The sequence below is a fragment of the Oncorhynchus gorbuscha genome, linkage group LG16, assembly GCF_021184085.1.
Source record: "Oncorhynchus gorbuscha isolate QuinsamMale2020 ecotype Even-year linkage group LG16, OgorEven_v1.0, whole genome shotgun sequence".
In the NCBI taxonomy this organism is placed as follows: Eukaryota; Metazoa; Chordata; class Actinopteri; order Salmoniformes; family Salmonidae; genus Oncorhynchus; species Oncorhynchus gorbuscha.
The window spans coordinates 43045370-43071387 of NC_060188.1; the positions used below are offsets into that span (position 1 = coordinate 43045370).

The window sequence follows — 26018 nt, forward strand, 5'->3', positions numbered from 1 at the left end:
TCTAGTCCTTGGCCCATATCCTAATCTGACTTTCGTGCAGGTCATGTTGTTTTTCACATTCCTGTCTCTGCTAAACACACACTATATAAAATACAAATCTAAGTTTATTGTCACATGCACAGGATACAGAAGGTGTAAATGGTGCAGTGAAAAGTTTACTTTCATAGTGGAGTGATTTGTTTAGACATGAACAATTAACCATAATCCCAACCAATACTAACATACACAATGCATGAATCTGCACTTAGCTAAAGCTATCCAACGAAGGCTAACTGACGAGGAACTCAAAGCTAGCTAGCATTAGCTACACACAAATAATTCATACCTAACATTGGCCTTCTACCTTGGATAACAACATTTGTTTTAGACTGTATTTTAAATGTAAAACTTGCTGGCTAGGCAGATTATAATTCACATATAGATAGGTGATATTTCTGAAGTAAAACATTTAATTTGTGTATATCTTGTTTAGTCTCTAATTGGCATTGTCCTGGCTGGAAGTAGGTTCAGTGAATGGGGGGGTGCAGCATGAGGTAATAAGGTAGGAGGAGTACGAGTGCTTCTCAAGTGTAATATGTTATGTGTGCTCCACACTCATGTCCTCACAAGAGCATACTTAAAATAACTTGTTTTAGCATACTTGTCTCCGGAGGTAAAGGGTGACATTGTTGCACTGCTTTTAGAATATCAGGCTTTATTCTCAGATATACCAACTCAGGCAAATCTACTAGAGCATGACATTGACATTGGGGACTCTGCCCCAATCAAACAATATGCCTATTGAGTGAATCCTGAAAATCTCAGCAGTGAGGTGGAGTGAATGCTTGAGCTCGGGATTACACAACATGGGAACAGTCCGTGGAGTTCGCCCTGTATATTAGCATCTCAGATGGGTCTCTGCAGTTTTGTTCTGATTTTCGGAAACTCAATGCCGTTACTAAGTCGGACCCAAACCCTTTGCCCGGGGTCGACGATTGTGTGGACCATGTTGGCGCTGCTAAGTGTTCCAAAGACTCGTATGCTATTGTCACTCCTGATGGTTTATTCTCCTACCTTTTGTCTTCCGTTCGGGTTAGCCTCCTACACAATAGAGAAATACAAAGACCGTTTTGGTCTCCGCACTGGTGCCAGCTGCTCCAGATTTCCGTCGTACCATATGCTTTGTACACCGATGCCAGAGATGTATGAGCAGAGGCTGTGCTCCTACAGAAAGACGATAACAATGTTGAGCACCCTTGTGGGGTATTTTTTAAAGACATTGGTCTGAAATCAAAAACACTCTTTGACTATCGAGAAGGAGATGCTCAATTTGGTACTGGCTCTTCAACACATCAAGGTTTATGTATCGGCCTTTACCCCTATGTTGTCTATATCGATCATAACCCTCTCGTTTACCCATATCCTGCAGAAATTGAGCTCCACCAAACACCGTCTCATTTGCTGGAGTCTCATATTGCAGGATTTTTTCCTTGAAATCCACATGTTTGTGGTAAGGCCAATTAGTTTATTCCATTGATATTTTTAGGTTGGATGTTAGTCTGTGGGGCGCACCGATTGGTGTCACCTGGTTAGTCAGTATGTGTGACACCATCTCGTTAGTCGGAAGGTGTGCTGGCACAGTTGATATTTTAGAGTGGCTGACCCAGTGCTACAGTTGTCTTTAGAGGTGTAGAAGGTTGGCACCTTTCGTTGGCTTTCCCTATTTGATTTCTAGAAAAACAATCCTTTATCTGATCTTCAGGGTTTTTATTTTATTCATCTCTTCTTGGGCAAGTGTTTTTCTTGCTGGGGAATGTAACAGATCTATCCTCCTAGATCTATCCGCTGCCTTCAACACCGTGAACCATCAGATCCTCCTCCACCCTCTCAGGGCTGGGCGTCTCAGGCTCTGCACACTCTTGGATTGCATCCTACCTGGCAGGCCGCTCCTACTAGGTAACACGGAGAGGATCTGTGTCTGCACCACGGACTCTCACTAATGGTGTCTGCCAGGGCTCGGTTCCAGGCCCTCTCCGCTTCTCTCTACACACCAAGTCACTCAGCTCCCTCGTATCCTCACATGGTCTCACCTACTTTTCTCCATTCCCCCCTTCTGACACCCAGGTGGCAAAACGCATCTCTGCATGCCTGGCAGATATCTGAGCTTCGATGTCGCCCACTACTTCAAGCTCAACCTGAACAAGACTGAGCTGCTCTTAGACCTCTCCATCACGGTTGACAACTCCACGGTGTTCCCCTCCCAGAACACCCTGTCATTCTCTGCAAACATCAAAGCAGTAACTTGCTCATGCTCTACGCTGCTCTATGCTCTATGCTCCCATGCTCATGCAGGTTCACGCTCTACGACATCCATAGAGCATGACCATACCTTACACAGGAAGCAGCACAGGTCTTGCTTGTGCCAACAAACCCCTGCAAATGAACCAGAACACTGCAGCCAGCCTAGTGTTCAACCTTCCCCAGTTATCCTATGTCACCCCGCTCCTTCACACATTCCACTGGCTTCCAGTCGAAGCTTGCATTCACTAAAAAAGATCATGGTGCTTGCCTATCGAGCAGCAAGAGGAACTGCCCCACCCCACCTTCAGGCTATGCTCAAACCCTCCACCACAACCTGAGCACTCCGTTCTGCCACCTCTGTTCCCTTGGCCCTCCCGCTCACCTCAGTCCAAGTTCATCTCTGTCCTGGCACCACAATGGTGAAACCAGCTTCCACATGAAGCTAGGACAACAGAGTCCCTGCCCATCTTCCAAAAACATCTGAAACACTAATCCCACAGCACCCTCTCCTGCCTTTTGTAAACTAACACTCACACCTGACCACCCCCCCCCCCTCACTATAAAGGAACAAAGGGTGCCATTTGAAACACCAGACCACATTGACACAAACCACTTGCAAGGGATTCTTTGTAACTCTCCACTCCACCGAAATGACAATACATGTTTCCCCATTTTTAAAAAATGCCTTGGGTTGTCACATAATGCACTAAAGCTGATCTTACCAGCAATATTCTTTTACGACTATGGTCTAATGGTCTAATGGTAAAGGAGCGATGGGTAGGTAGATGGAGTTAATCGAGATGGGAAGAGAACCTCAGGGGAAATATTTGAAGTCAGCCCAGTGTGGTATGGCATACTACATCATACAGACATATTTCTTCATCATCCCCGACAATATGATCCCTCCTCTGAGAAGGTATTTAGTCCTCAAAAATCATTATTTAACAGTGCAAATAACTCTAAAACACTGTACGAAACTCTGTGCTTAAAGTTAATCACAAGACTGTGTAAAAATATCAAAAGACAGAATTGACAAATGATAATTAGGAGACTCAGAAGAAAAAGGCATTCCTTGCTAGCATGGCTGTGTAGCTAGAGTGTTGCCACAGTGAGGATTGAGCATGGTAACAACCAGCCCTGAAACTTAAGTGTGTGGGTGGGAGGATGGGAGGGACAGTTTGACACTGATTGTGCTGACTGGCATTCTCTCACTTACAGCCACTAACACTCGGACTGACCAAGACAAGAATCGGATTGATAATGTGCCTTTTCCTGCCTATTTTTGGTTCCAAGCACCATTCTCCAAGACTATAATCATATTATGTGAGCGCATAACACACACAGAGGACTTCCATGTCAATCAGTCAGAGCGAGAGAGGGAGACTTTTAAGACGTTTGGCATTCTGTCACACTCTTACCATGCAGGCCACTGGATCTCAGAGCCTCAATGCTCTCCAATAGAGGTAATTTGATACTGTAGCAAGCATTTACATGCATGACTTCCCTCATCCTATATTGTTAAATGCTAAATCCATATTCACAACTGCAGTTTACGAAAGTACGAGTGTGAGAGAGGGTTAGGCCACCATCACCTGGACCAGTGTCAAAATTACATAATGGGACCATATAGCATGAGATCATCATTTTATATCATACACTGTGTGTAGAAAACATTAAGAACACCTTCCTAATATTGAGTACCCCCTTTTTCCCTCAGAACAGGCACGATTCGTTGGGGCGGTGACTCTAAAAGGTGTCGAAAGCGTTCCACAGGGATGCTGGCCCATGATGACTTCAATACTTCCCACAGTTGTGTCAAATTAGCTGGATGTCCTTTGGGTGGTGGACCATTCTTGATACAACGGAAAACTGTTGAGCGTGAAAATCCAGCAGCATTGCAGTTCTTGACACACTCAAACCGGTGCCCCTGGCACCTACTACCGTACCCCGTTCAAAGGCACTTAACTCGTTTGTCTTGTCACCCTCTGAATGGCACACATACACAATCCATGTCTCAATTGTCTCAAGGCTTAAAAATCCTTCTTTAACCTGTCTCCTCCCCTCCTCCCCCAACACTAATTGAAGTGGATTTAACAGGTGACATCAATAAGGGATCATAGCTTTCACCTGGATTCACCTAGTCAGTCTATGCCATGGAAAGAGCAGGAGTTCATAATGTTTTGTGAACTCAGTGTAGAGGGCAAAAAGCATTGATGTGCCACCAATATGGCATTACCACTCTGAACACTGCTGTGTGTTTTAGGAGGGGGGGAATGAGTTGAGAGATTCCAAGTGAATCATCGGCTAATGAGAATTCCCTTACATTCATTCAGCATGCTTCTATAATTCTCTTCTAAAACACAGGCAGAATCCATACTCTCGGTATGCTCTCTGTTAGCCCACACAGTTTTCAAAACAAACAGGGTATGCTTCCCAAATGGCACCCTGTTTCCTATATAGTGCTCTACTTTCAAAAGTAGTGCACTATATAGGGAATAGCTTGCTATTTGGGATGTAACCAGGGAAACCAGGGAAATAATTTGTTATTGTCGCTAGTGTTGTGGGTGTTCTCTCTCCCTGCTACCTACCTGAGCCAGTTTCACGTTTTTTGAGTTATAAATAATTCAGTGTTTTAATTCCAAAGACACTCGCAGATATTCTCAAAAGGAGCTACCCATCCACTGGTATAGCTCTATAGCTGGTTATTATTCCATACCAGGATTCACATCCCGAAGGTTCTGCGAACAGTAAATATGGACACTATACAAATGCAGTACCATAGCAAGGATCCAACACAGATGGTTTTATGTTACGGTGTTATTTTTAGGACGAATCTCAGTAGAATATTTGCATCGCTTGCTAAGATCAGACTCTCTGTCAGATGCACCAGGGTGCTTTTATGCTATGACTTGCCAAGAACACAAAAGGAGAGGACGTAGCTAAAGAGCTTCAGAGACGCACAAATTGCGTATTGAATTTGAAAAGCACACATTCAAAGCGTGCATCTTGGCAAGCATATATCCTCCCAGACTGCCAAAATGAAGACACTGGTAATTGCTTGTCATATTTAGAAAATGATGTAGATAATACAAAATACTGTTTTAAAACCGTTCAAATTCTATTATTTGCCTCGTTTAACTCATTTTCACCTCACATAAGCACAATTCAGTGGTTTTGAGTTTGTGATTTTCAATCACTAAGCCTTAAGCCATCAGCCTGAGGCACGTCTGTCTGTCCCCAGTGAACAAAAGAATGCACTCTGTGTGGATATCTCTGAGTGGGAGTGCTCGGCAAAGTCACTCTCTTTGTCTTTGCAAAGTGCAATGACTTAAAAGAAAAGAAATATCCTGAACACTCTTCAAAGTGTAACATCGACAACGTCTTCGTCGCACCGTTTTCACGTCTATCTTCTCTGACTAGACCTGCAATCTACCGCTGGTGGTTGTAGAAGGTTTGGTCAGATATGGAATTTACGCTCTAACTGAACTAGGAAACTTTCCCAGAAAGACCATTTGAGATATATTTCCTAGGAAACACCAGCAGCATCAGTCTCAAGTCAAAACGTGAATGAACACATCTGACAAAGAAAAAACTCCCTCTGACTGTTTCGATAGCACTGTGTCTCTGACACCAAATGCATATGCAAGCATTGTGCAGAGAATGTGTTTACTGAGTCATATAACCCGACTTGACAGTATCTTATTAATATTTCCACTTCCCCTGAGGTATGCAAATATGCTTTGTCCTTTGCAGAGTGACAAAGTGCTTCTAAGGACCTTGCTGCCCGGATGAGATCCCCATCTCAGTAACTTATTCTCAGAACTCCGTCAGGCAGAGAAGCAGGGAAGATAAGAGCACACACTGTAGGAGTTCAAGGCAATCATTTATTTTCCCACCTCATAAAGCAGGGTGTGTGTTGATGCCAGGCAATACAGTTCAAGATAAAGGTAAAAAGTGTACCTTCGGGGTAATGCCACCTAGCTGCTCAGGCTGAAAACACTGTGTTGCTGTCCCTCCAGAGACGAGGCAGTGTGAGTCAATGCAAATCTAATCACAACCTGTCTCATCTGTGAACACCTCACAGATGGCTCAAGTCACACAGGCTATTGTGTTTATATTCACTTCCACATTAATTCAATTACCTATTTCATATGATCACAGATCACATATACAGCAGTGGAGGCTCCTCAGAGAAGGAAGGGGAGGACCATCCTCCTCAGTGAATTTCATTTAAAAAAGAATAGTGAAACATTAAAAATGAGCCTTTGTAGATACAGTGCCTTGCGAAAGTATTCGGCCCCCTTGAACTTTGCGATCTTTTGCCACATTTCAGGCTTCAAACATAAAGATATAAAACTGTATTTTTTGTGAAGAATCAACAAGTGGGACACAATCATGAAGTGGAACGACATTTATTGGATATTTCAAACTTTTTTAACAAAGCAAAAACTGAAAAATTGGGCGTGCAAAATGATTCAGTCCCCTTAAGTTAATACTTTGTAGCGCCACCTTTTGCTGTGATTACAGCTGTAAGTCGCTTGGGGTATGTCTATGAGTTTTGCACATCGAGAGACTGAAATTTTTTCCCATTCCTCCTTGCAAAACAGCTCGAGCTCAGTGAGGTTGGATGGAGAGCATTTGTGAACAGCAGTTTTCAGTTCTTTCCACAGATTCTTGATTGGATTCAGGTCTGGACTTTGACTTGGCCATTCTAACACCTGGATATGTTTATTTTTGAACCATTCCATTGTAGATTTTGCTTTATGTTTTGGATCATTGTCTTGTTGGAAGACAAATCTCCGTCCCAGTCTCAGGTCTTTTGCAGACTCCATCAGGTTCTTCCAGAATGGTCCTGTATTTGGCTCCATCCATCTTCCCATCAATTTTAACCATCTTCCCTGTCCCTGCTGAAGAAAAGCAGGCCCAAACCATGATGCTGCCACCACCATGTTTGACAGTGGGGATGGTGTGTTCAGGGTGATGAGCTGTGTTGCTTTTACACCAAACATAACGTTTTGCATTGTTTGCCAAAAAGTTACATTTTGGTTTCATCTGACCAGAGCACCTTCTTCCACATGTTTGGTGTGTCTCCCAGGTGGCTTGTGGCAAACTTTAAACTACACTTTTTATGGATATCTTTAAGAAATGGCTTTCTTCTTGCCACTCTTCCATAAAGGCCAGATTTGTGCAATATACGACTGATTGTTGTCCTATGGACAGAGTCTCCCACCTCAGCTGTATATCTCTGCAGTTCATCCAGAGTGATCATGGGCCTCTTGGCTGCATCTCTGATCAGTCTTCTTCTTGTATGAGCTGAAAGTTTAGAGGGACGGCCAGGTCTTGGTAGATTTGCAGTGGTCTGATACTCCTTCCATTTCAATATTATCGCTTGCACAGTGCTCCTTGGGATGTTTAAAGCTTGGGAAATATTTTTGTATCCAAATCCGGCTTTAAACTTATTCACAACAGTATCTCGGACCTGCCTGTTGTGTTCCTTGTTCTTCATGATGCTCTCTGCGCTTTTAACGGACCTCTGAGACTATCACAGTGCAGGTGCGTTTATACGGAGACTTGATTACACACAGGTGGATTGTATTTATCATCATTAGTCATTTAGGTCAACATTGGATCATTCAGAGATCCTCACTGAACTTCTGGAGAGAGAACTTCAAAAGGTCGCAAAGTTCAAGGGGGCCGAATACTTTCGCAAGGCACTGTACATATGATAATAAATACAGTAGGTCTATAGTAGTCCCAGCAGCACCATGGTATAGCCGGAGGACAACTAGCTCCTGTCATCCTGTGGTACATTGACTTCAATACAAAACAAAACTTGGGAGGTTCATGGTTCTGAGAAACAAAAGAGAGGGAATGAAAGAGAGAGAGAGCTAGATATAATTTGTAATATATATTTTCTTACTTAGCTAGCATTGAATGCACTTAGCTAGTTTGCCTACTCAAACACCTGCCTCAAACAAAAAGGGATGCTATGTTAGCTAGCTGACTGTGGCTATCCAACACTAACTCTTCCAAGTCAAGGTAAGCTTATGGCTTGATTAATGTATTGCCTACCGGTGTAACTGCTTACTGTTGACTGTAGACTATACTGCATGATTGTAGCGGGTTTTTTAATGCATTAGTTCTAGTAGCTATGATGACTATGACATGACAACGATGTAGGCTATGTGTGGCGGTTAGCGGTCATGATATGATGGTTGGTCTTGGAAAGGTTTCTTCTCCTGGTCAAAGGCAGTTGATGTTTTTTGCACTGAAGTCCACAAGCAAAGGGAAAAGGTGAGAGCAGGAGAGAGCGTAGATAGATGCGAGAAGGAAAGTGAAAGGGGTGTATTCATTGCGCCAATTCTGTTGGAAAACACTTCTTAAACTGAAGCAAATGAAACAAAACGGGGATAAACATACCTGAATTTGTCCAATAGAAACTACTGTTTGCAACTGTTGGACTAATCATTACACCCTAGAACAGCTCGATGCAGGCAGGAGTGTGCAAGGCGGTATGTCACTGTCGGCCACCTTGATTACTCAAAATGGTCTCGCGTGCACCTACACTGTACACTTTCCTTCATAGGGTAGGTTGTAGCAACTTCATGATGGGTACAGGGAAAATTAGAGTATCATGTTGTTACATGTTGTTGCGATGTTAAACTGAGCTGGGTGAATGGAATATGATATCATCCAATATGCTGCAATAAAAATAAGGCCTAGTTCATTAAAAAAACATCATAATAATCCTCCATCATCTTAAATGTCACCAACCGCCACTGACAAAATATATCACGCGATGATGACTTGTACTTGCAAACCTAACCTGTTGAATGAGATATTGTCGTCTTATCCTTATGTTAAGTATGCAAATAATGGCAGCGTTAGCTCTCTTTAGCCTTGTAAAGCAGAACAAAATTGTAATTCACAAGCTGCTTAGAGATCAAAGCCAAGTTGCAAGGTTGTTTTTAGCCCCCTTAAAATAACAGCCATCTTTATGTCATTTTTCCCACCATTCCTTTCTGCGATCTTAGCGTGTTCTGTGTTAATATCTCCAGCCCAAACGGGCACTGCAGCGTTCCTTCCAGTTCTCCCCAGTCAGAGGAAAGTGCTATTCAGAGTTTCACTGCCAATGTAAGGCTCTCCAAATCCCCAAAGAGTATGATGTGCCCTCCATAAGCCCTTCAACTGGATCTCAGGGCATTGCTAAGTACAGAGCATACGCTTTTGGTACAACTCCCTTTGTCTTTAACTTTCATACTTTAAGTCGAATCAAAGTAGTGTTACTGTACCTACTCAATTTGAGTATAGGGATGCTGGGGAAAGCTTGTAATTCCTGGGCGTGATCAGAATGGACTTGGAAATCAGAACATTTATGGGGAAAATCACAACTCAGAAGCCATTCAGAGGGCTTCTAAGTGTATTTACCAAATCTATAAGGTGGAGGCATTTCACAAAAGGCTATTATACTTAACTATTTTGATTACGTTTCTGATGGAGTGATTTCTGTGCGCTATTTTATGAACTCTATGCTGAGTAATCTTTATTGTTCTTCAACATAATGAAATCATATCTCGTGAGATTTATGACGTGACTATCTGATAGTGACATAACCGTCAGTAGTGAAATGATCCATAGCGGCAGTTTTAATCATTAGAGATGACTCTCTGAAGTAGAACCTGAAAGTCTGTCTATCTGGATCGCTCCCAAATCTTGCAGAGTTTAATTGAAGGCCACACAGAGAACGTGTTATTTGCATGCAATGGAGCCTATTTCCAATGTTCACTGAGAACTCCTATACATTAGTAAAAAGAGGGCTGTAACAGCAGGACTGTTTTGGAGCAATAACACTTCACATTCCTTTTGAATTTGAATTTGTTTAAAGTGTTAAGACCTCGAGGGAGAATATCTGTGGAATTGAAACAGAGATGGGTTATCTGGCTCGGTGGTTTAATGACAAAACACTCACACCTTGGTATCTGTGAGGATAGCCTCCTCCCCTCTACTCTCCTCTCCTCCTGCCCCTACCTTTCCAGTCATTTCCAGCTTGTTAGAGAGTCCCTCTGTCTCCCTTGCCCTATCTAATTCCCACCCAATTACCGTCTAAATGAACCACAGGGCTGCTTAACTTGGTTTACCTCTTCCCATTGTTTAATTTGTGATGGTAACGAACCCTGATTAATCCTCAGTAAAAGGTTCATAAATTAAGCACTCAAGGCCAAATGAATCACCACCTATTCATAAGCTAAATGGACAATATAAATTTAGCATATGACCTAAACAATAGAGATAAAACGTCTGGGGATCACGTTACATTTCATTCTGCTTCTGTTCTCTGTACAGCCTGACCTTTTCCGTTGCTTGTTGTGTGCTGCTAGCCAGTGAAATGTCATTTATTTATGACTCCTGTCTGAGCCGACAGAAGACCACCATGCCATGTTTGCACCACCACAATTTCCCCAGGTAATGTTGTCGTCTCTCAAGCAAAACCGGGGCAATTTGATTAATGCCGTCATCTCCAAGTGAGTAGCACAGACATGACAATAAAAACCTTGAGAGAGAGAGAGAGAGAGAGAGAGAGAGAGAGAGAGAGAGAGAGAGAGAGAGAGAGAGAGAGAGAGAGAGAGAGAGAGAGAGAGAGAGAGAGAGAGAGAGAGAGACGTGGCCAATATCTGAACTGAAATAGACCCAGAGGACTTACTCAAAGTTCAAGGAATGCCCCAAAAAGAGACCTATGCATTACAGCTGTTACAGTTATGAAATGGTGGCATGATTTTATGTTATTCAAACTGCAGGACAAGACTAATAACTTTCTGCAGACCAAATCTCTGGACTAGGGGAAGCAAATTAGCTTAAACCCAGGTCGGGATTGGCTGTGTGAAAGGCGAGGTACCCTTGACCCTGTCTCTCTCTACCCTCACTGTGATGTTAGAGCGAGGGCGATGCCATCAAGTGCGGCCGGCGAGAGAGAGAGAGAGAGAGAGAGAGAGAGAGAGAGAGAGAGAGAGAGAGAGAGAGAGAGAGAGAGAGAGAGAGAGAGAGAGAGAGAGAGAGAGAGACCAAGGCAGCAGTTGGCCAAAGGGTGAGAGAGGGAGAGATCTGCAGTTATTCCCTTACAAGGAATAAAGGACAAGACATGCGTTTTTGAAGGCGGGGAAGTTTAGCATACAAATAGATAGTGAATAATTAGTCCCAGGAGACGGATGGATCACCACACCATGTGAATAATTCCAACACATTCTAACACTGTTGGTCTGTCCTTAAATGGCAATGAAGAATGTAGTCACCCGGGACGTGTTGTTTCCTTAACTTAAGCCATTTGCCATTTGTTCTAAGGTCAGAAACACAGCCTATGTGCTATAATACACAAAAGGGTTGCTGTGAGGAAAAAAAAAACTACACCATCGACAACAAATACTGTACAAGGAAAACACACTTTGAATATTACATTCCAATGGACATTTGACTATAACATTCCAATGCACACTAAGATTGGCTGTGATCTTGAAACTATACTGAACAAAAATAAAAACAACATGTAACAATTTCAAAGGTTTTACAGTTCATACAAGGAAACCAGACAATTAAAATCAATTAATTTCACCCTAATCTATGGATTTCACATGACAGGGAATACAGATATGCATCTGTTGGCCACAGATACCTTTGTTTTTAAGTAGGGGCGTGGACAGTGGTGTAAAGTACTTCAGTAAAAATACTTTAAAGTACTACTTAAGTTGTTTTTTGGGTATCTGTACTTTACTATTTATATTTTTGAAAATGTTTTACTCCATACATTTTCCCTGACACCCAAAAGCACTCCTTGCATGCTGACCACACTGCTCCCGTCACAAAATAAATTTAAACATAGAGTACACGTTATTCAATTATTGAATTCACACTGCTCGTGCGCGCCAACGAGCGTCTGCATTGCCAAGCTCTAAAATAGAAGGCAGTTCTATTTATGATGCTGAACGCGGTGCAAGTCCTGGCTCTCCCATCTCCTCATTGGTTTATAGAAGCAGATACCAACATGCCATCTCCTCATTGGTTATACCCACGTGGGTGATTGAAAGATGAACTGAGTTCGATCGGTTGTTGTGGTAACTATGAAAGTTAGATGCCAATTGCCATATAAAGTCCAGAGAAGAAAAAGCCTGTAAGAAGGAGAGATGACTAGAAATGATTTGGTTGACTGTTGTATGTGTGGATTAATTGTCAGAGTAGAGGACCTTGTGCATTTCAAGTTTTTTTTAAACAACTTAACGTTTGTATCGCAGGACATATTAGCTAGAAACAGCAATCTAGCTAAATAGGACAAGCCAGCAACTGCAAGCTAGCTAGCTAAATTGCCATAAATGTATAAAGCCTTTCGACCTGTCTCCAAATTAATATAATTGGTTCAGAGTTTGTTTTGATATGTCAACCTGCGTGTCATGATCACATTTGGTGTGGGGGGACAAAATCAATTTGCACACGATGATGCACCTGCCCAGCAGGTTTGGGTACGGTGTTATATTTTCAAAGCTTAGCAGGACAGAAAAGTGGTTAAATTCGAACACTAATCAAGAGAACATCCCTGCTCATCCCTACTGCCTCTTATCTGGCGGACTCACAAAACACAAATGCTTCGTTTGTAAATTATGTCTGAGTGTTGGAGCATGCCTCTGGCTATCCGTACACTTAAAAAAGAAAATCTGGCCATCTGGTTTACTTAATATAAGGAATTTGAAATGATTTATACTTTTACTTTGTATATTTTAGCAATGCATTTACTTTTGATACATTTAAAACCAAATACTTTTAGACTTTTACTCAAGTAGTATTTTACTGGGTCTTTCCCTTTTACTTGAGTCATTTTCTATGTAAGTATCTTTACTTTTACTCAAGTATGACAATTGGGTCTTTTTTTCCACCACTGGGCGTGCGTGGTTATGCATTATCATGCTGAAACATGAGTTGATGGGAGCGGATGAATAGCACTACAATGGGCCTCAGAATCTTGTCACGGTATCTCTGTGCATTCAAATTGACATAGATCAAATGCAATTGTGTTCGTTGTCCGTAGCTTATGCCTGCCCATACCATAACCCCACCACCACCATGGGGCACTCTGTTCACAACGTTGACATCAGCAAACTGCTCTCCCACACAACGCCACACACGTGGTCTGCGGTTGTGAGGCCTGTTTGGACATACTGCCAAATTCTCTAAAATGATATTGGAGGTGGCTTATGGTAGAGAAATTAACATTAAATTCTCTGGCGACAGCTCTGGTGGACATTCCTGCAGTCAGCATGCCAATTGCGCACTCCCTCAAAACTTGAGACATCGTGGCATTGTGTTGTGTGACAAAACTGCACATTTTAGAGTGGCCCTTTATTGTCCATGGCACAAGGTGCCCCTATGTAATGATGACGCTGTTTAATCAGCTTCTTGATATGCCACACCTTTCAGGGGAATGGATTACCTTTGCAAAGGAGAAACGCTCACTAACAGAGACATAAACAAATGTGTGCACAACATTTGAGACAAATAAGCTTTTTGGGGCGTACAGAAAATGTCTGTAATCTTTCATTTCAGCTCATGAAACATGGGACCAACACTTAACATGTTGCGTTTATATTTTTGTTTCATGTATTGAGAGCATGACAATACGGAGACCTAGCACTGCATCTTCCTTATTCCACAGCTTGGAATCTCCCAGTCAGCAATAGAACACCACCGCCGACGTAAAGCCCTGCAGTGCCGACCACATCACAGCAACGATGTGATTATAGTAGGATACCGTATAAATCATGATGAAAGCGGCCCATTTAGGCCTTTTTGTTGTTGTTGACCTATGCATTCCCCCTGTAAGACCCAGTGATCCAGACAATATACAGGTAACAACTTTGTGTCGTTATACACCTAATAGTGTGCTCTAAAATACGGAGTATCGCCAGGTTCTGAAATACAATTTTACACATGAATTTATTCAACATGAAAATGATTAATATTAATATATAAAAGTGCCCTTTTTTGACATATTGTTTTAAACAATATACATCAACATTTCCAGAGTGGGCTCTCTGCTACTTTTAAAGTTATGATACATTTTATCAGCACCACTAACACAGGTGAATGGGAAAATAATTTCAAAGGGAACTCCCTCTGCTGGTGATTTACTGAATGTGCAATCCTACAGGAGGGCTGTGATTGGTTAATGACCTATAATGTCTATTTCTATGTGTAAATGTACAATTTCTTTAAAAGTAGCAGAGAGCCTACTCTGAAAATGTTATGTGTTTGAAGAGTATAACAACAACAATCTAATCACAAAAGGTACTTTTGAGAAAGGAATAATTATATTTTTAATGTTGGATACATTCATGTGAATTTTCGTTCTTCAGAGTATAGACATACTATATATTTTAGAGCACACCATAAGGAGTACAATGACATAGGTTGTCTGTACCATGTACGGTTCACAGATCATAGGGTCTTACAGGAGGCATGTACTGTATAGGTCCAAAAAGCACCTGAATGGCCACTTTCATTAGGATTCCCCCCACCCAGAAATGGTGATGCAAATGTAAAAAGCATGTTAAACATTCTTCCTCCCAATGAAGTTATGTAAATTGCCAGAACAATCTGCGATACCAAAAATATTTTCGGGCCACGCTGGTGTTGAAATCGCCCAAATGTGATTTTAAATTATCATCTTTAACACAAGAGATGTGTGTGGTGTAGAAGTAGGTTTGACACTATGTAAAACCTTGAGTGCTTTCACCAAAGAGGGCTTCTATAGAATGTACTATCAATGCTTTTCACATAACCTGCACCAACATAAAAGGTTTATGCCATCGATAAACATACTGTATTTAAGTGGTGCAATTTGGTTGATTACAGGATACTTACATGAATCGGCAACTCCGTCAGCTGCTCCACTCTTCTGCAAAGAGAGAGAGCACAACGCAATGTGTTACTATGGGCCTCAGACAAGACCCGGGTGTGCTTCTCAGCAAAATGTTATGCAACATGTAATGTGTGTTTTCCCCTCTGAGAAAAGACCAGTCGAATTGAGAAAGATTTCACACTGTTTCTGAGGTAAATCCATTCATCCTCCTGCGAGATGACAGGTGTCATCCCAGTTTGCCTGGATATCTGTCAGGATGATGTAGAGCTCAAGAAGCAACATGCCTGTGAAGTTCATATTTATCCGCAGTGCAAGTAACAAAGACCACTTTGGGCTTCTCAGAGCAGCTGTTGGGATTAAGTACATCCCCCACTGCCAGGCAAAGATATCTGCATAATTAAAGTGCCAAACACAATAAGAGCCGGGGAGTTTAAATAGATGGAAATCACTCTGAAGGGTCACAGTAAGGAAGTCGAAATGAATCATTGCAGGCTGAGTGGGTTTAAAACAATAGAGAGCTGAAAGTAAAGCATGACACTGTGATCTTCTACTGTACCGTGGTCAAGCCAGTAGCTTTATGTAGATGACATTGCAAAAAGCCACAACAACCTGTGCATGCTGTAATAAGTGCGTAATAGTACTCTAATGCCAAGTACTATTTCGGCGTTTTATGAATGACGTCTCGCTGCGTTTGACATGGTCATGCTGTTTTTAGCATCGGTGTAGAAATAGCAGGTCTCTGTTGCCGGTGCACAATGCATTTGACCTCTGTTTTTGGAAACCATGTCATACAATATGCAGCTTATGTATAGCAAGGAGGCAAACAGCATGGACTCACTGTATGTCCACACGCAGCCCATGCAACCAAAACAATGTCTCCTCTTACATCTTTGCATGCCAGCTGTTGTCCACCATATTTGACGTGATGCGTCCCTCACTCTAAATCGGGCTTGTAATGAGCTCGACAGATAAAGCATATGTGTCTGATAGCCTTCTTGGCAGCGGAAGCAGAGAGCCCTTGGTCCTTGGAGACTCTGTGAAGAGGCACCGCTGCCTTTCAACAGAATGTGCGTCCGCGTGATTAGAGACTTGGGCCAAGTCAAACCCTCCTCTCATGCCATCTGCCTGTCTTAATTGCAGACGTGAATCCTCATCATCGCAGAGTAAAGCGTTTGCACTGATCAAGGGCTTTCCATAATTTCAAGAGGGTCCTGTTTATTCAGTTGATTAGAGGCTGTCACTGGTTTCAGAACCACTGAGGGAACTCTGTCCGCTCTTAGAGAGACACAAATATATGCACTAGGTCTAGACTCAATCAGCTTGCCAATATCTGTGTATTTTCTGCAGTTTAGCTTCCATTTAAACTCCCTAGCTAGATGTAATTGAACATCACACAGCACCCATGCACACATTTCTTTGGGGAGAGGCACAATTGTAACAGCAGGGCAATTCAGCCCAAGCTGTATCATTATGGATGCTGGTAGAATATATGCCTCTCGTATGCCTCTGTTCCTCCCCTATAAGGGTGCTGTGCAGCCAATCTCATTCATAGGTCCATATGCTTATCCACTCTCTTTAATTTAAGCCAACAGTGTGATTTAGCTACCTGTGCCAGATCAGCTCGCTAGACAGCACACACACGACAGCAGACAGATGGCCGGCAACAATTAGACTCTGATAAGGAAGAGCAGACTGTACAATATAAACCTTAGTGGAATACCTGCAATTTCTGAAGATAAAATTGAAAATAACCTTTCAATTGTCAAGGGTATACATTTCCTTCAGAAAGTATTCATACCTTGTAACTTATTGTTGTGTTACAGCCTGAATTCAAAACCCCATAATGACAAAGTGAAAACATGTATTTAGAAAAGTTTGCAAATTTATTGAAAAATAAATACAAAAAAAAATATATAATTTACATAAGTATTCACACCCTATTGGCGGCGATTAGAGCTTTGAGTCATCTTGGGAATGTCTGTATCAGCTTTGCACACCTGGATTTGGGGATTTTCTCCCATTCTTCCTTGCATATTTTCTCAAGTGCTGTTAAGTTAGATGGGGAGCTGCAGTGAACAGCAATCTTCAAGTCTGCTCTTTGGCTGGGCCACTCAAGGACTTTTACATTCTTGTTCTGAAGCCATTCCAGCGTTGCTTTGGTTGTATGCTTGGGGTCATTGTCCTGTTGGAATGTAATTTTCACTCTGAAGCAGGTTTTCTTCAAGGATTTTCCTGTATTTGGCTCCATCCATCCTTTACTAGTCTCCCAGTCCCTGCCTGTGAAAAACATACCCATGACATGGTGCTGCCACCACCATGCTTCACGGTAGGGATGGTGTTAGACGGATGATGAGCTGTGCCTGGTCTTCTCCAGACATAGCGCTTTGCATTCAGGCCAAAGAGTTGAAAAAATTTGGACACACCTACTAGTTCAAGGGTTTTTCTTTATTTTACTATGTTCTACATTGTAGAATAATAGTGAAGACATCAAAACTATGAAATAACACATATGGAATCATGTACTAACCAACGAAGTGTTAAACAAATCCAAATATATTTTATATTTGAGATTCTTCCAAGAAGCCACCCTTTGCATTGATGACAGCTTTGCACACTCTTAAAGTGGTTCCTCCTTTAAAAGTTGTCATACTGCGGCACACCTTGCGTGCTGCTGCAGCATTCTGTGGCACGTTATTTAAGCCATTTTGCCACAACTTTATAGTATGCTGGGGTCATTGTCCATTTGGAAGACCCATTTGCGACCAAGCTTTAACTTCCTGACTGATGTCTTGAGATGTTGCTTCAATATAGACCTGACTGCCCTCGACCAGCACAAAAACATCCTGTGGCGGACTGCAATAGCATCGAACAGTCCCCGCGATATGCAACTGTTCAGGGAAGTCAGGAACCAATACACGCAGTGAGTCAGGAAAGCTAAGGCCAGCTTCTTCAAGCAGAAGTTTGTATCCTGTAGCTCCAACTCCAAAAAGTTCTGGGACACTGTGAAGTCCATGGAGAACAAGAGCACCTCCTCCCAGCTGCCCACTGCACTGAGGCTAGGGAACACGGTCACCACCGACAAATCCATGATTATCGAAAACTTCAACAAGCATTTCTCAACGGCTGGCCATGCCTTCCGCCTGGCTACTCCTACCTCGGCCAACAGCCCCGGCCCCCCCGCAGCTCCTCGCCCAAGCCTCTCCAGGTTCTCCTTTACCCAAATCCAGATAGCAGATGTTCTGAAAGAGCTGCAAAACCTGGACCCGTATAAATCAGCTGGGCTTGACAATCTGGACCCTCTATTTCTGAAACTATCCGCCGCCATTGTCGCAACCCCTATTACCAGCCTGTTCAACCTCTCTTTCATATCGTCTGAGATCCCCAAGGACTGGAAAGCTGCCGCAGTCATCCCCCTCTTCAAAGGGGGTGACACCCTGGACCCAAACTGTTACAGACCTATATCCATCCTGCCCTGCCTATCTAAGGTCTTCGAAAGCCAAGTCAACAAACAGGTGACTGACCATCTCGAATCCCACCGTACCTTCTCCGCTATGCAATCCGGTTTCCGAGCCGGTCACGGGTGCACCTCAGCCACACTCAAGGTACTAAACAACATCATAACCGCCATCGATAAAAGACAGTACTGTGCAGCCATCTTCATCGACCTTGCCAAGGCTTTCGACTCTGTCAATCACCATATTCTTATCGGCAGACTCAGTAGCCTCGGTTTTTCGGATGACTGCCTTGCCTGGTTCACCAATTACTTTGCAGACAGAGTTCAGTGTGTCAAATCGGAGGACATGTTGTCCGGTCCTCTGGCAGTCTCTATGGGGGTGCCACAGGGTTCAATTCTCGGGCCGACTCTTTTCTCTGTATATTGACACTGTGCTATCTAACCTCCAATCGAGCTTCAATGCCATACAACACTCCTTCCATGGCCTCCAACTGCTCTTAAACGCTAGTAAAACCAAATGCATGCTTTTCAACCGATCGCTGCCTGCACCCGCATGCCCGACTAGCATCACCACACTGGATGGCTCCGACCTTGAATATGTGGACACCTATAAGTACCTAGGTGTCTGGCTAGACTGCAAACTCTCCTTCCAGACCCATATCAAACATCTCCAATCGAAAATCAAATCAAGAATCGGCTTTCTATTCCGCAACAAAGCCTCCTTCACTCACGCTGCCAAGCTTACCCTAGTAAAACTGACTATCCTACCGATCCTCGACTTCGGCGACGTCATCTACAAAATTGCTTCCAACACTCTACTCAGCAAACTGGATGCAGTATATCACAGTGCCATCCGTTTTGTCACTAAAGCACCTTATACCACCCACCACTGCGACTTGTATGCTCTAGTCGGCTGGCCCTCGCTACATATTCGTCGCCAGACCCACTGGCTTCAGGTCATCTACAAGGCCATGCTAGGCAAAGCTCCGCCTTATCTCAGCTCACTGGTCATGATGGCAACACCCATCCGTAGCACGCGCTCCAGCAGGTGTATCTCATTGATCATCCCTAAAGCCAACACCTCATTCGGTCGCCTTTCGTTCCAGTACTCTGCTGCCTGTGACTGGAACGAATTGCAAAAATCGCTGAAGTTGGAGACTTTTCATCTCCCTCACCAACTTCAAACATCAGCTAGCTGAGCAGCTAACCGATCGCTGCATGCTGTACATAATCTATTGGTAAATAGCACACCCATTTTTACCTACCTCATCCCCACAGTTTTTATTTATTTACTTTTATGCTCTTTTGCACACCAATATCTCTACCTGTACATGACCATCTGATCATTTATCACTCCAGTGTTAATCTGCAATATTGTAATTATTTGCCTACCTCCTCATGCCTTTTGCACACATTGTATATAGACTCCCCTTTTTTTCTTTTTTTTTCTCTGTGTTATTGACTTGTTAATTGTTTACTCCATGTGTAACTCTGTGTTGTCTGTTCACACTGCTATGCTTTATCTTGGCCAGGTCGCAGTTGCAAATGAGAACCTGTTCTCAACTAGCCTACCTGGTTAAATAAAGGTGAAATAAAAAAAATATAAAATAAATATCCACATAATATTCCATGATGCCAGCCATTTTGTGAAGCACACCAGTCCCTCATGCAGCAAGCACCCCCACAACATGATGCTGCCACCTCCGTGCTTCACGGTTGGGATGGTGTTTTTCGGCTCGCAACCCTTCCCCTTTTTCCTCCAAACATAATGATGGTCATTATGGCAAAACAGTTCTATTTTTGTTTCATCAGAAGAAATTTCTCCAAAATGTAAGAACGTTGTCCACATGTGCAGTTACAAACCGTAGTCTGGCTTTTTTATGGTGGTTTGGAGCAATGGCTTCTTCGTTGCTGAGCAGCCTTTCAGGTTATGTCGATATAGGACTCGTTTTACTGTGGATATAGATACTTTTGTACCTGATTCCTCCAGCATCTTCACAGGGTCCTTTGCTGTTGTTCTGATTGATTTTCCCTTTTCGCACCAGAGTACGTTCATCTCTAGGAGACAGAACGCGTCTCCTTCCTGAGCGGTATGGCGGCTGTGTGGTCCCATGGTGTTTATACTTGGGTACTATTGTGTGTACAGATGAATGTTGTACCTTCAGGTGTTTGGAAATTGCTCCCAAGGATGAACAGACTTGTAGAGGTCTACAATTCTTTTCTGGCTGATTTCTTTTGATTTTCCCACGACTTGCCAAAACTATAGTTTGTTAACAAGACATTTGTGGAGTGGTTGACAAACAAGTTTTAATGACTCCAACCTAGGTGTATGTAAACTTCCGACTTCAACTGTATATACATATATATAAAAAATATGTAAATCTCAGAACATTAACCATGTGTGATCGCTTGTTTTCTACTGTTCTGTAGTTTCGACCCAATGATTCGTCTGACAAACAAAAACCTTTGCGTCCGGCAGGCCCAGGCATGGATCAAGCTGGTGAGACATTCAATAACATCATCTTCACGGACGAATCAACCGTGGCCCTTGAGCAATTTGCTTAAAATTGCTACAGACAAAAAGGGAAAAAAAAGATGTTGATGAATAAATGCTGTTTTGAGTTAGAAATGTAACACTTTAAGAGTACTTAAGCATTGAATACATTGCAAAAAAAAGTATATAAATAGTATATTGTCCTGCTAATAGGAATCATTTGCATGATGGGCTACATTCTTTATTGTAAGCACAGTGTCACAGATAATTTGTATCTACCTTTCCAATTACTTGAGAGTTTGGGAATTACAAATATGCGCTTTCTTTTTATTTACATTGTTTTAGTTTGAACGTGCAGACATTTTTTCTTTAAATTATTGTTTTATGTAGGATGCTACATTTTTGACCAGTTGCAATTGTAAGTAGGTCTATTAAAAATATCCTACCTCAGCCAGTTAAGTTATTTTATATAGGTCTAGGCTCCGAAGAAATAGACAATTAAGCCCTCTTGTTGTTTGTAAAGTCAAATTCAAAAGGCACTCGCACATCTGAGCCATCTTTTTTGCAGGTGCATGGCAACAGCCGGATAAGATGAGGAAAAAGAAGGAACCCGCACACTGCTCTTGATCGTATCACTTATAATCTTTAATAAGCTTTACGTATCGGCCTCACGGCCTTTGTCAGAGCTTTTGCGAGTTTTTTTAATTAGCACCCTTATATAGACCACACCCACATTCGTTCCACGCATCGAAAGGGGTTGGAGGCGAAGGAGAAACCTATGCGCATCTCCACTGCTGGGGGGGGGGGTTCACACCTAGCTCAAGATGGGAAGGACAATTATTTTGTAAAGGTTGTATAGTCTATTGTTCAGCTAATAGCCCCCCTGCTATGCCTGTGAAAAACGAATAATAATAGTTTTCCCCCTTTCCACGTTAAAGATTCCAATTGATACGTGTTTTTAGCCACAATTGGCCCCAACCCCAACCCCTAATACATTTGGGCACAGTCGATAGCGTGCTGGACTTCAGGCTATAATGTTGGTTGGAAACCTGCTCCCTGCTTGCTATAATGAATGAGTTTGAAACACCTGGCATTGGATATGGCTGATTTAAAAATAAAAAAAAGCTAAATAGCGATTTTCGTAAATTAACTTTATGACAAAAAAATATGCACGTTTGTCTCTACATTAACTAACATATTCCTCTCAATTGTACGTTTTTTGCTTGACTCGTTATGACGTTAAAACGACATACATTTGCTTCCCCGTGATGTTTCGTCAGCCATCTTTGCTGAAGTCACCAGGGACGGGTGGCCCGCATCAAATTCGTCATTGGAACCACTTGATATGATTGGTCATATAAAAACCTTTGGGCCCGAAATGCATAATGAGTGCTCTATCTCCCCCTTGTGGTGGTCTGGAGCAATGAAGCCATGACGCTAGGTACCTCTAAGTCCTGCAGTGTAGGCTTGCAACTTTTAAAGAAAAAAACAATAAATATATATATATATATTTTACCCCCTTTTCTCCCCAATTTTGTGTTATTCAATTGTCAGTAGTTACTATCTTGTCTCATCGCTACAACTCCCGTACGGGCTCGGGAGAGACGAAGGTCAAAAGCCATGCGTCCTCCGAAACACAACCCAACCAAGCCGCACTGCTTCTTAACACAGCGTGCATCTAACCTGGAAGCCAGCCGCACCAATGTGTCGGAGGAAACACCGTGCACCTGGCGACCTGGTTAGCGTACACCTCGCCCGGCCCACCACAGGAGTCGCTAGTGCGCGATGAGACAAGGATATCCCTACCAGCCAAACCCTCCCTAACCCGGACGACGCTAGGTCAATTGTGCGTCGCCCCACAGACCTCCCGGTCGCGGCCGGCTGCGACAGAGCCTGGGCGCGAACCAAGCTCGCAACTTTTAAAGAAGGAACCACTATAGGTGAGTCCAAACTTTTGACTGCTCTGTATACAAATTAGATGTCTGTATTTAATTTACAATAAATGTGCAAACATTTCTAAAATCATGTTTTCACTTTGTCATTACGGGTTATTGTGTGTAGATGAATGAGAGATAAATATATTTAAGCATTTGTGAATTCAGGCTGTAAGACAACAAAATGTGGAATAATTAAAATGGGTATGAATACTTTCCGAAGGCACTGTATCAGATTCAATTCACACAAGGCTATCACACAAAGCTACAGTACAGTGGGGAGAACAAGTATTTGATACACTGCCGATTTTGCAGGTTTTCCTACTTACAAAGCATGTAGAGGTCTGTAATTTGTATCATAGGTACACTTCAACTGTGAGAGACGGAATCTAAAACAAAAATCCAGAAAATCACATTGTATGATTTTTAAGTAATTAATTTGCATTTTATTGCATGCAATAAGTATTTGATCACCTACCAACCAGTAAGAATTCCGGCTCTCACAGACCTGTTTTTCTTTAAGAAGCTCTCCTGTTCCACTCATTACCTGTATTAACTGCACCTGTTTGAACTTGTTACCTGTATAAAAGACACCTGTCCACACACTCAATCAAACAGACTCCAACCTCTCCACAATGGCCAAGACTAGACAGCTGTGTAAAGACATCAGGGATAAAATTGTAGACCTGCACAAGGCTGGGATGGGCTACAGAACAATAGGCAAGCAGCTTGGTGAGAAGGCAACAACTGTTGGCACAATTATTAGAAAATGGAAGAAGTTCAAGATGACGGTCAATCACCCTCGGTCTGGGGCTCCATGCAAGATCTCACCTCGTGGAGCATCAATGATCATGAGGAAGGTGAGGGATCAGCCCAGAACTACACGGCAGAACCTGGTCAATGACCTGAAGAGAGCTGGGACCACAGTCTCAAAGAAAACTATTAGTAATACACTACGCCGTCATGGATTAAAATCCTGCAGCGCACGCAAGCCAGCGCATGTCCAGGCCCGTCTGAAGTTTGCCATTGACCATCTGGATGATCCAGAGGAGGAATGGGAGAAGGTCTAAAGCTTTTTGGTCTAAACTCCACTCGCCTTGTTTGGAGGAAGAAGAAGGATGAATACAACCCCAAGAACACCATCCCAACCGTGAAGGATGGAGGTGGAAACATCATTCTTTGGGGATGCTTTTCTGCAAAGGGGACAGGACGACTGCACCATATTGAGCGGAGGATGGATGGGGCCATGTATCGCGAGATCTTGGCCAACAACCTCATTCCCTCAGTAAGAGCATTTGAAGATGGGTCATGGCTGGGTCTTCCAGCATGACAACGACCCGAAATACACAGCCAGGGCAACTAAGGAGTGGCTCCGTAAGAAGGATCTTAAGGTCCTGGAGTGGCCTAGCCAGTCTCCAGACCTGAATCCAATAGAAAATCTTTGGAGGGAGCTGAAAGTCCGTATTGCCCAGTGACAGCCACGAAACCTGAAGGATCTGGAGAAGGTCTGTATGGAGGAGTGGGCCAAAATCTCTGCTGCAGTGTGTGCAAACCTGGTCTAGAACTACAGGAAACATATGATCTCTGTAATTGCAAACAAAGGTTTCTATACCAAATATCCAGTTCTGCTTTTCTGATGTATCAAATACTTATTGCAATAAAATGCTAATTAATTACTTAAAAATCATACAATGTGATTTTCTGGATTTTTGTTTTAGATTCCATCTCTCAAAGTTGAAGTGTTCCTATGATAAAAATTACAGACCTCTACATGCTTTGTAAGTAGGAAAACCTGCTAAATCGGCAGTGTATCAAATACTTGTTCTCCCCACTGTATGTGTCTGGTGTGTTAATGAGAAAGCTGTTCAGAAACGGTAAAAATCAAGTAGCACTATATTCATAGACCTATCTAATTGTGTTGTGTACCCATCAGTTGATACAGGAAATAAGCAAAAATATACCATCCAATCTGACCATGTTCATGACTACAATAGGGGCGGCCGGTCGCCTGGAGTAGGAGCATTGGGCCAGTTACCGAAAGGTTGCTGGATCGAATCCCCGAGCTGGCCATATAAAAAAAATATGTTGTTCTGCCACTGAGCAAGGCAGTTAACCCACTGTTCCCCGGGTGCTGAAGTCGTGGATGTCGATTAAGGCAGCCCTCCACACCTCTCTGATTCAGAGGGGTTGGGTTAAATGTGGAAGACAATTTTCAGTTGAATGCATTCAGTTGTACAACTGACTAGGTATCGCCATTTCCCTTTCCCAAAGGAAGTCCTTACTATGACAAATACTAAAGTAAAAAGCTTTCTGGCAGCAGAAAATTCTGGAAAATCTCAACTGACAAATTACTTTCCACTGAATTCTAAGTTACCCCTGCATTCCATTTGTGTCATTAGTGGGAGAGTTGGGCATCGTTGCTGCATGCTTTCCCTGATATTTACAGGCATGATTTGTCCTCTAAGTGTTCCTATTAATTGTAATTACAGTGCCATACTTCCTGAAGATGGAGGGAGACAAAAGAGTTCCACTGAGTTTTTAAGAGCTTCTTACATGCCCAGATATTTCCCTAATTAAAGTGCTAATCGCTTTCCTATGGGAGGGCAAGTCAGGTCAGGGTAAGAGAGGATGCAAGCTCACTGCTAATATGTAGCCACGTGCCCAGGCCACTCCACTCATGGAGTGGACAACTTTCCCCCAGACTGCCGCAGACGTGCCCCGTGCATGGCATTGCCTGCCTAGTAGTAACCTGGAAACACCTCCAGTTTGAGAATGAGTTTGAGATCTACTTAATATAATAGCTCTGGGCAGTGTTGTAGTCAAGTCACTAAACCTTGAGTCCGAGTCTAGTCCCAAGTCCCCCGTGCTCGAGTCAGAGTTGAGTCATGAGTCCCTATGGCTAAGTTCATGTCAAGTCCGAGTCATCAATGTTTGAGTCATTTGAAGTTCGACGTGGTT

General features: G+C 42.8%; 1 protein-coding gene across 1 annotated transcript in view; it reads right to left on the bottom strand.

Annotated features, from left to right (window-relative positions):
* LOC123998713 (follistatin-related protein 4-like) overlaps positions 1–26018 on the bottom strand; it is a 249095-nt gene that overhangs the window by 193981 nt on the left and 29096 nt on the right. Inside the window, exon 3 of the mRNA XM_046303809.1 lies at positions 15181–15214. Within this exon, the coding sequence (XP_046159765.1) occupies positions 15181–15214 (34 nt within the window). The remainder of the gene's footprint in view (positions 1–15180; positions 15215–26018) is intronic.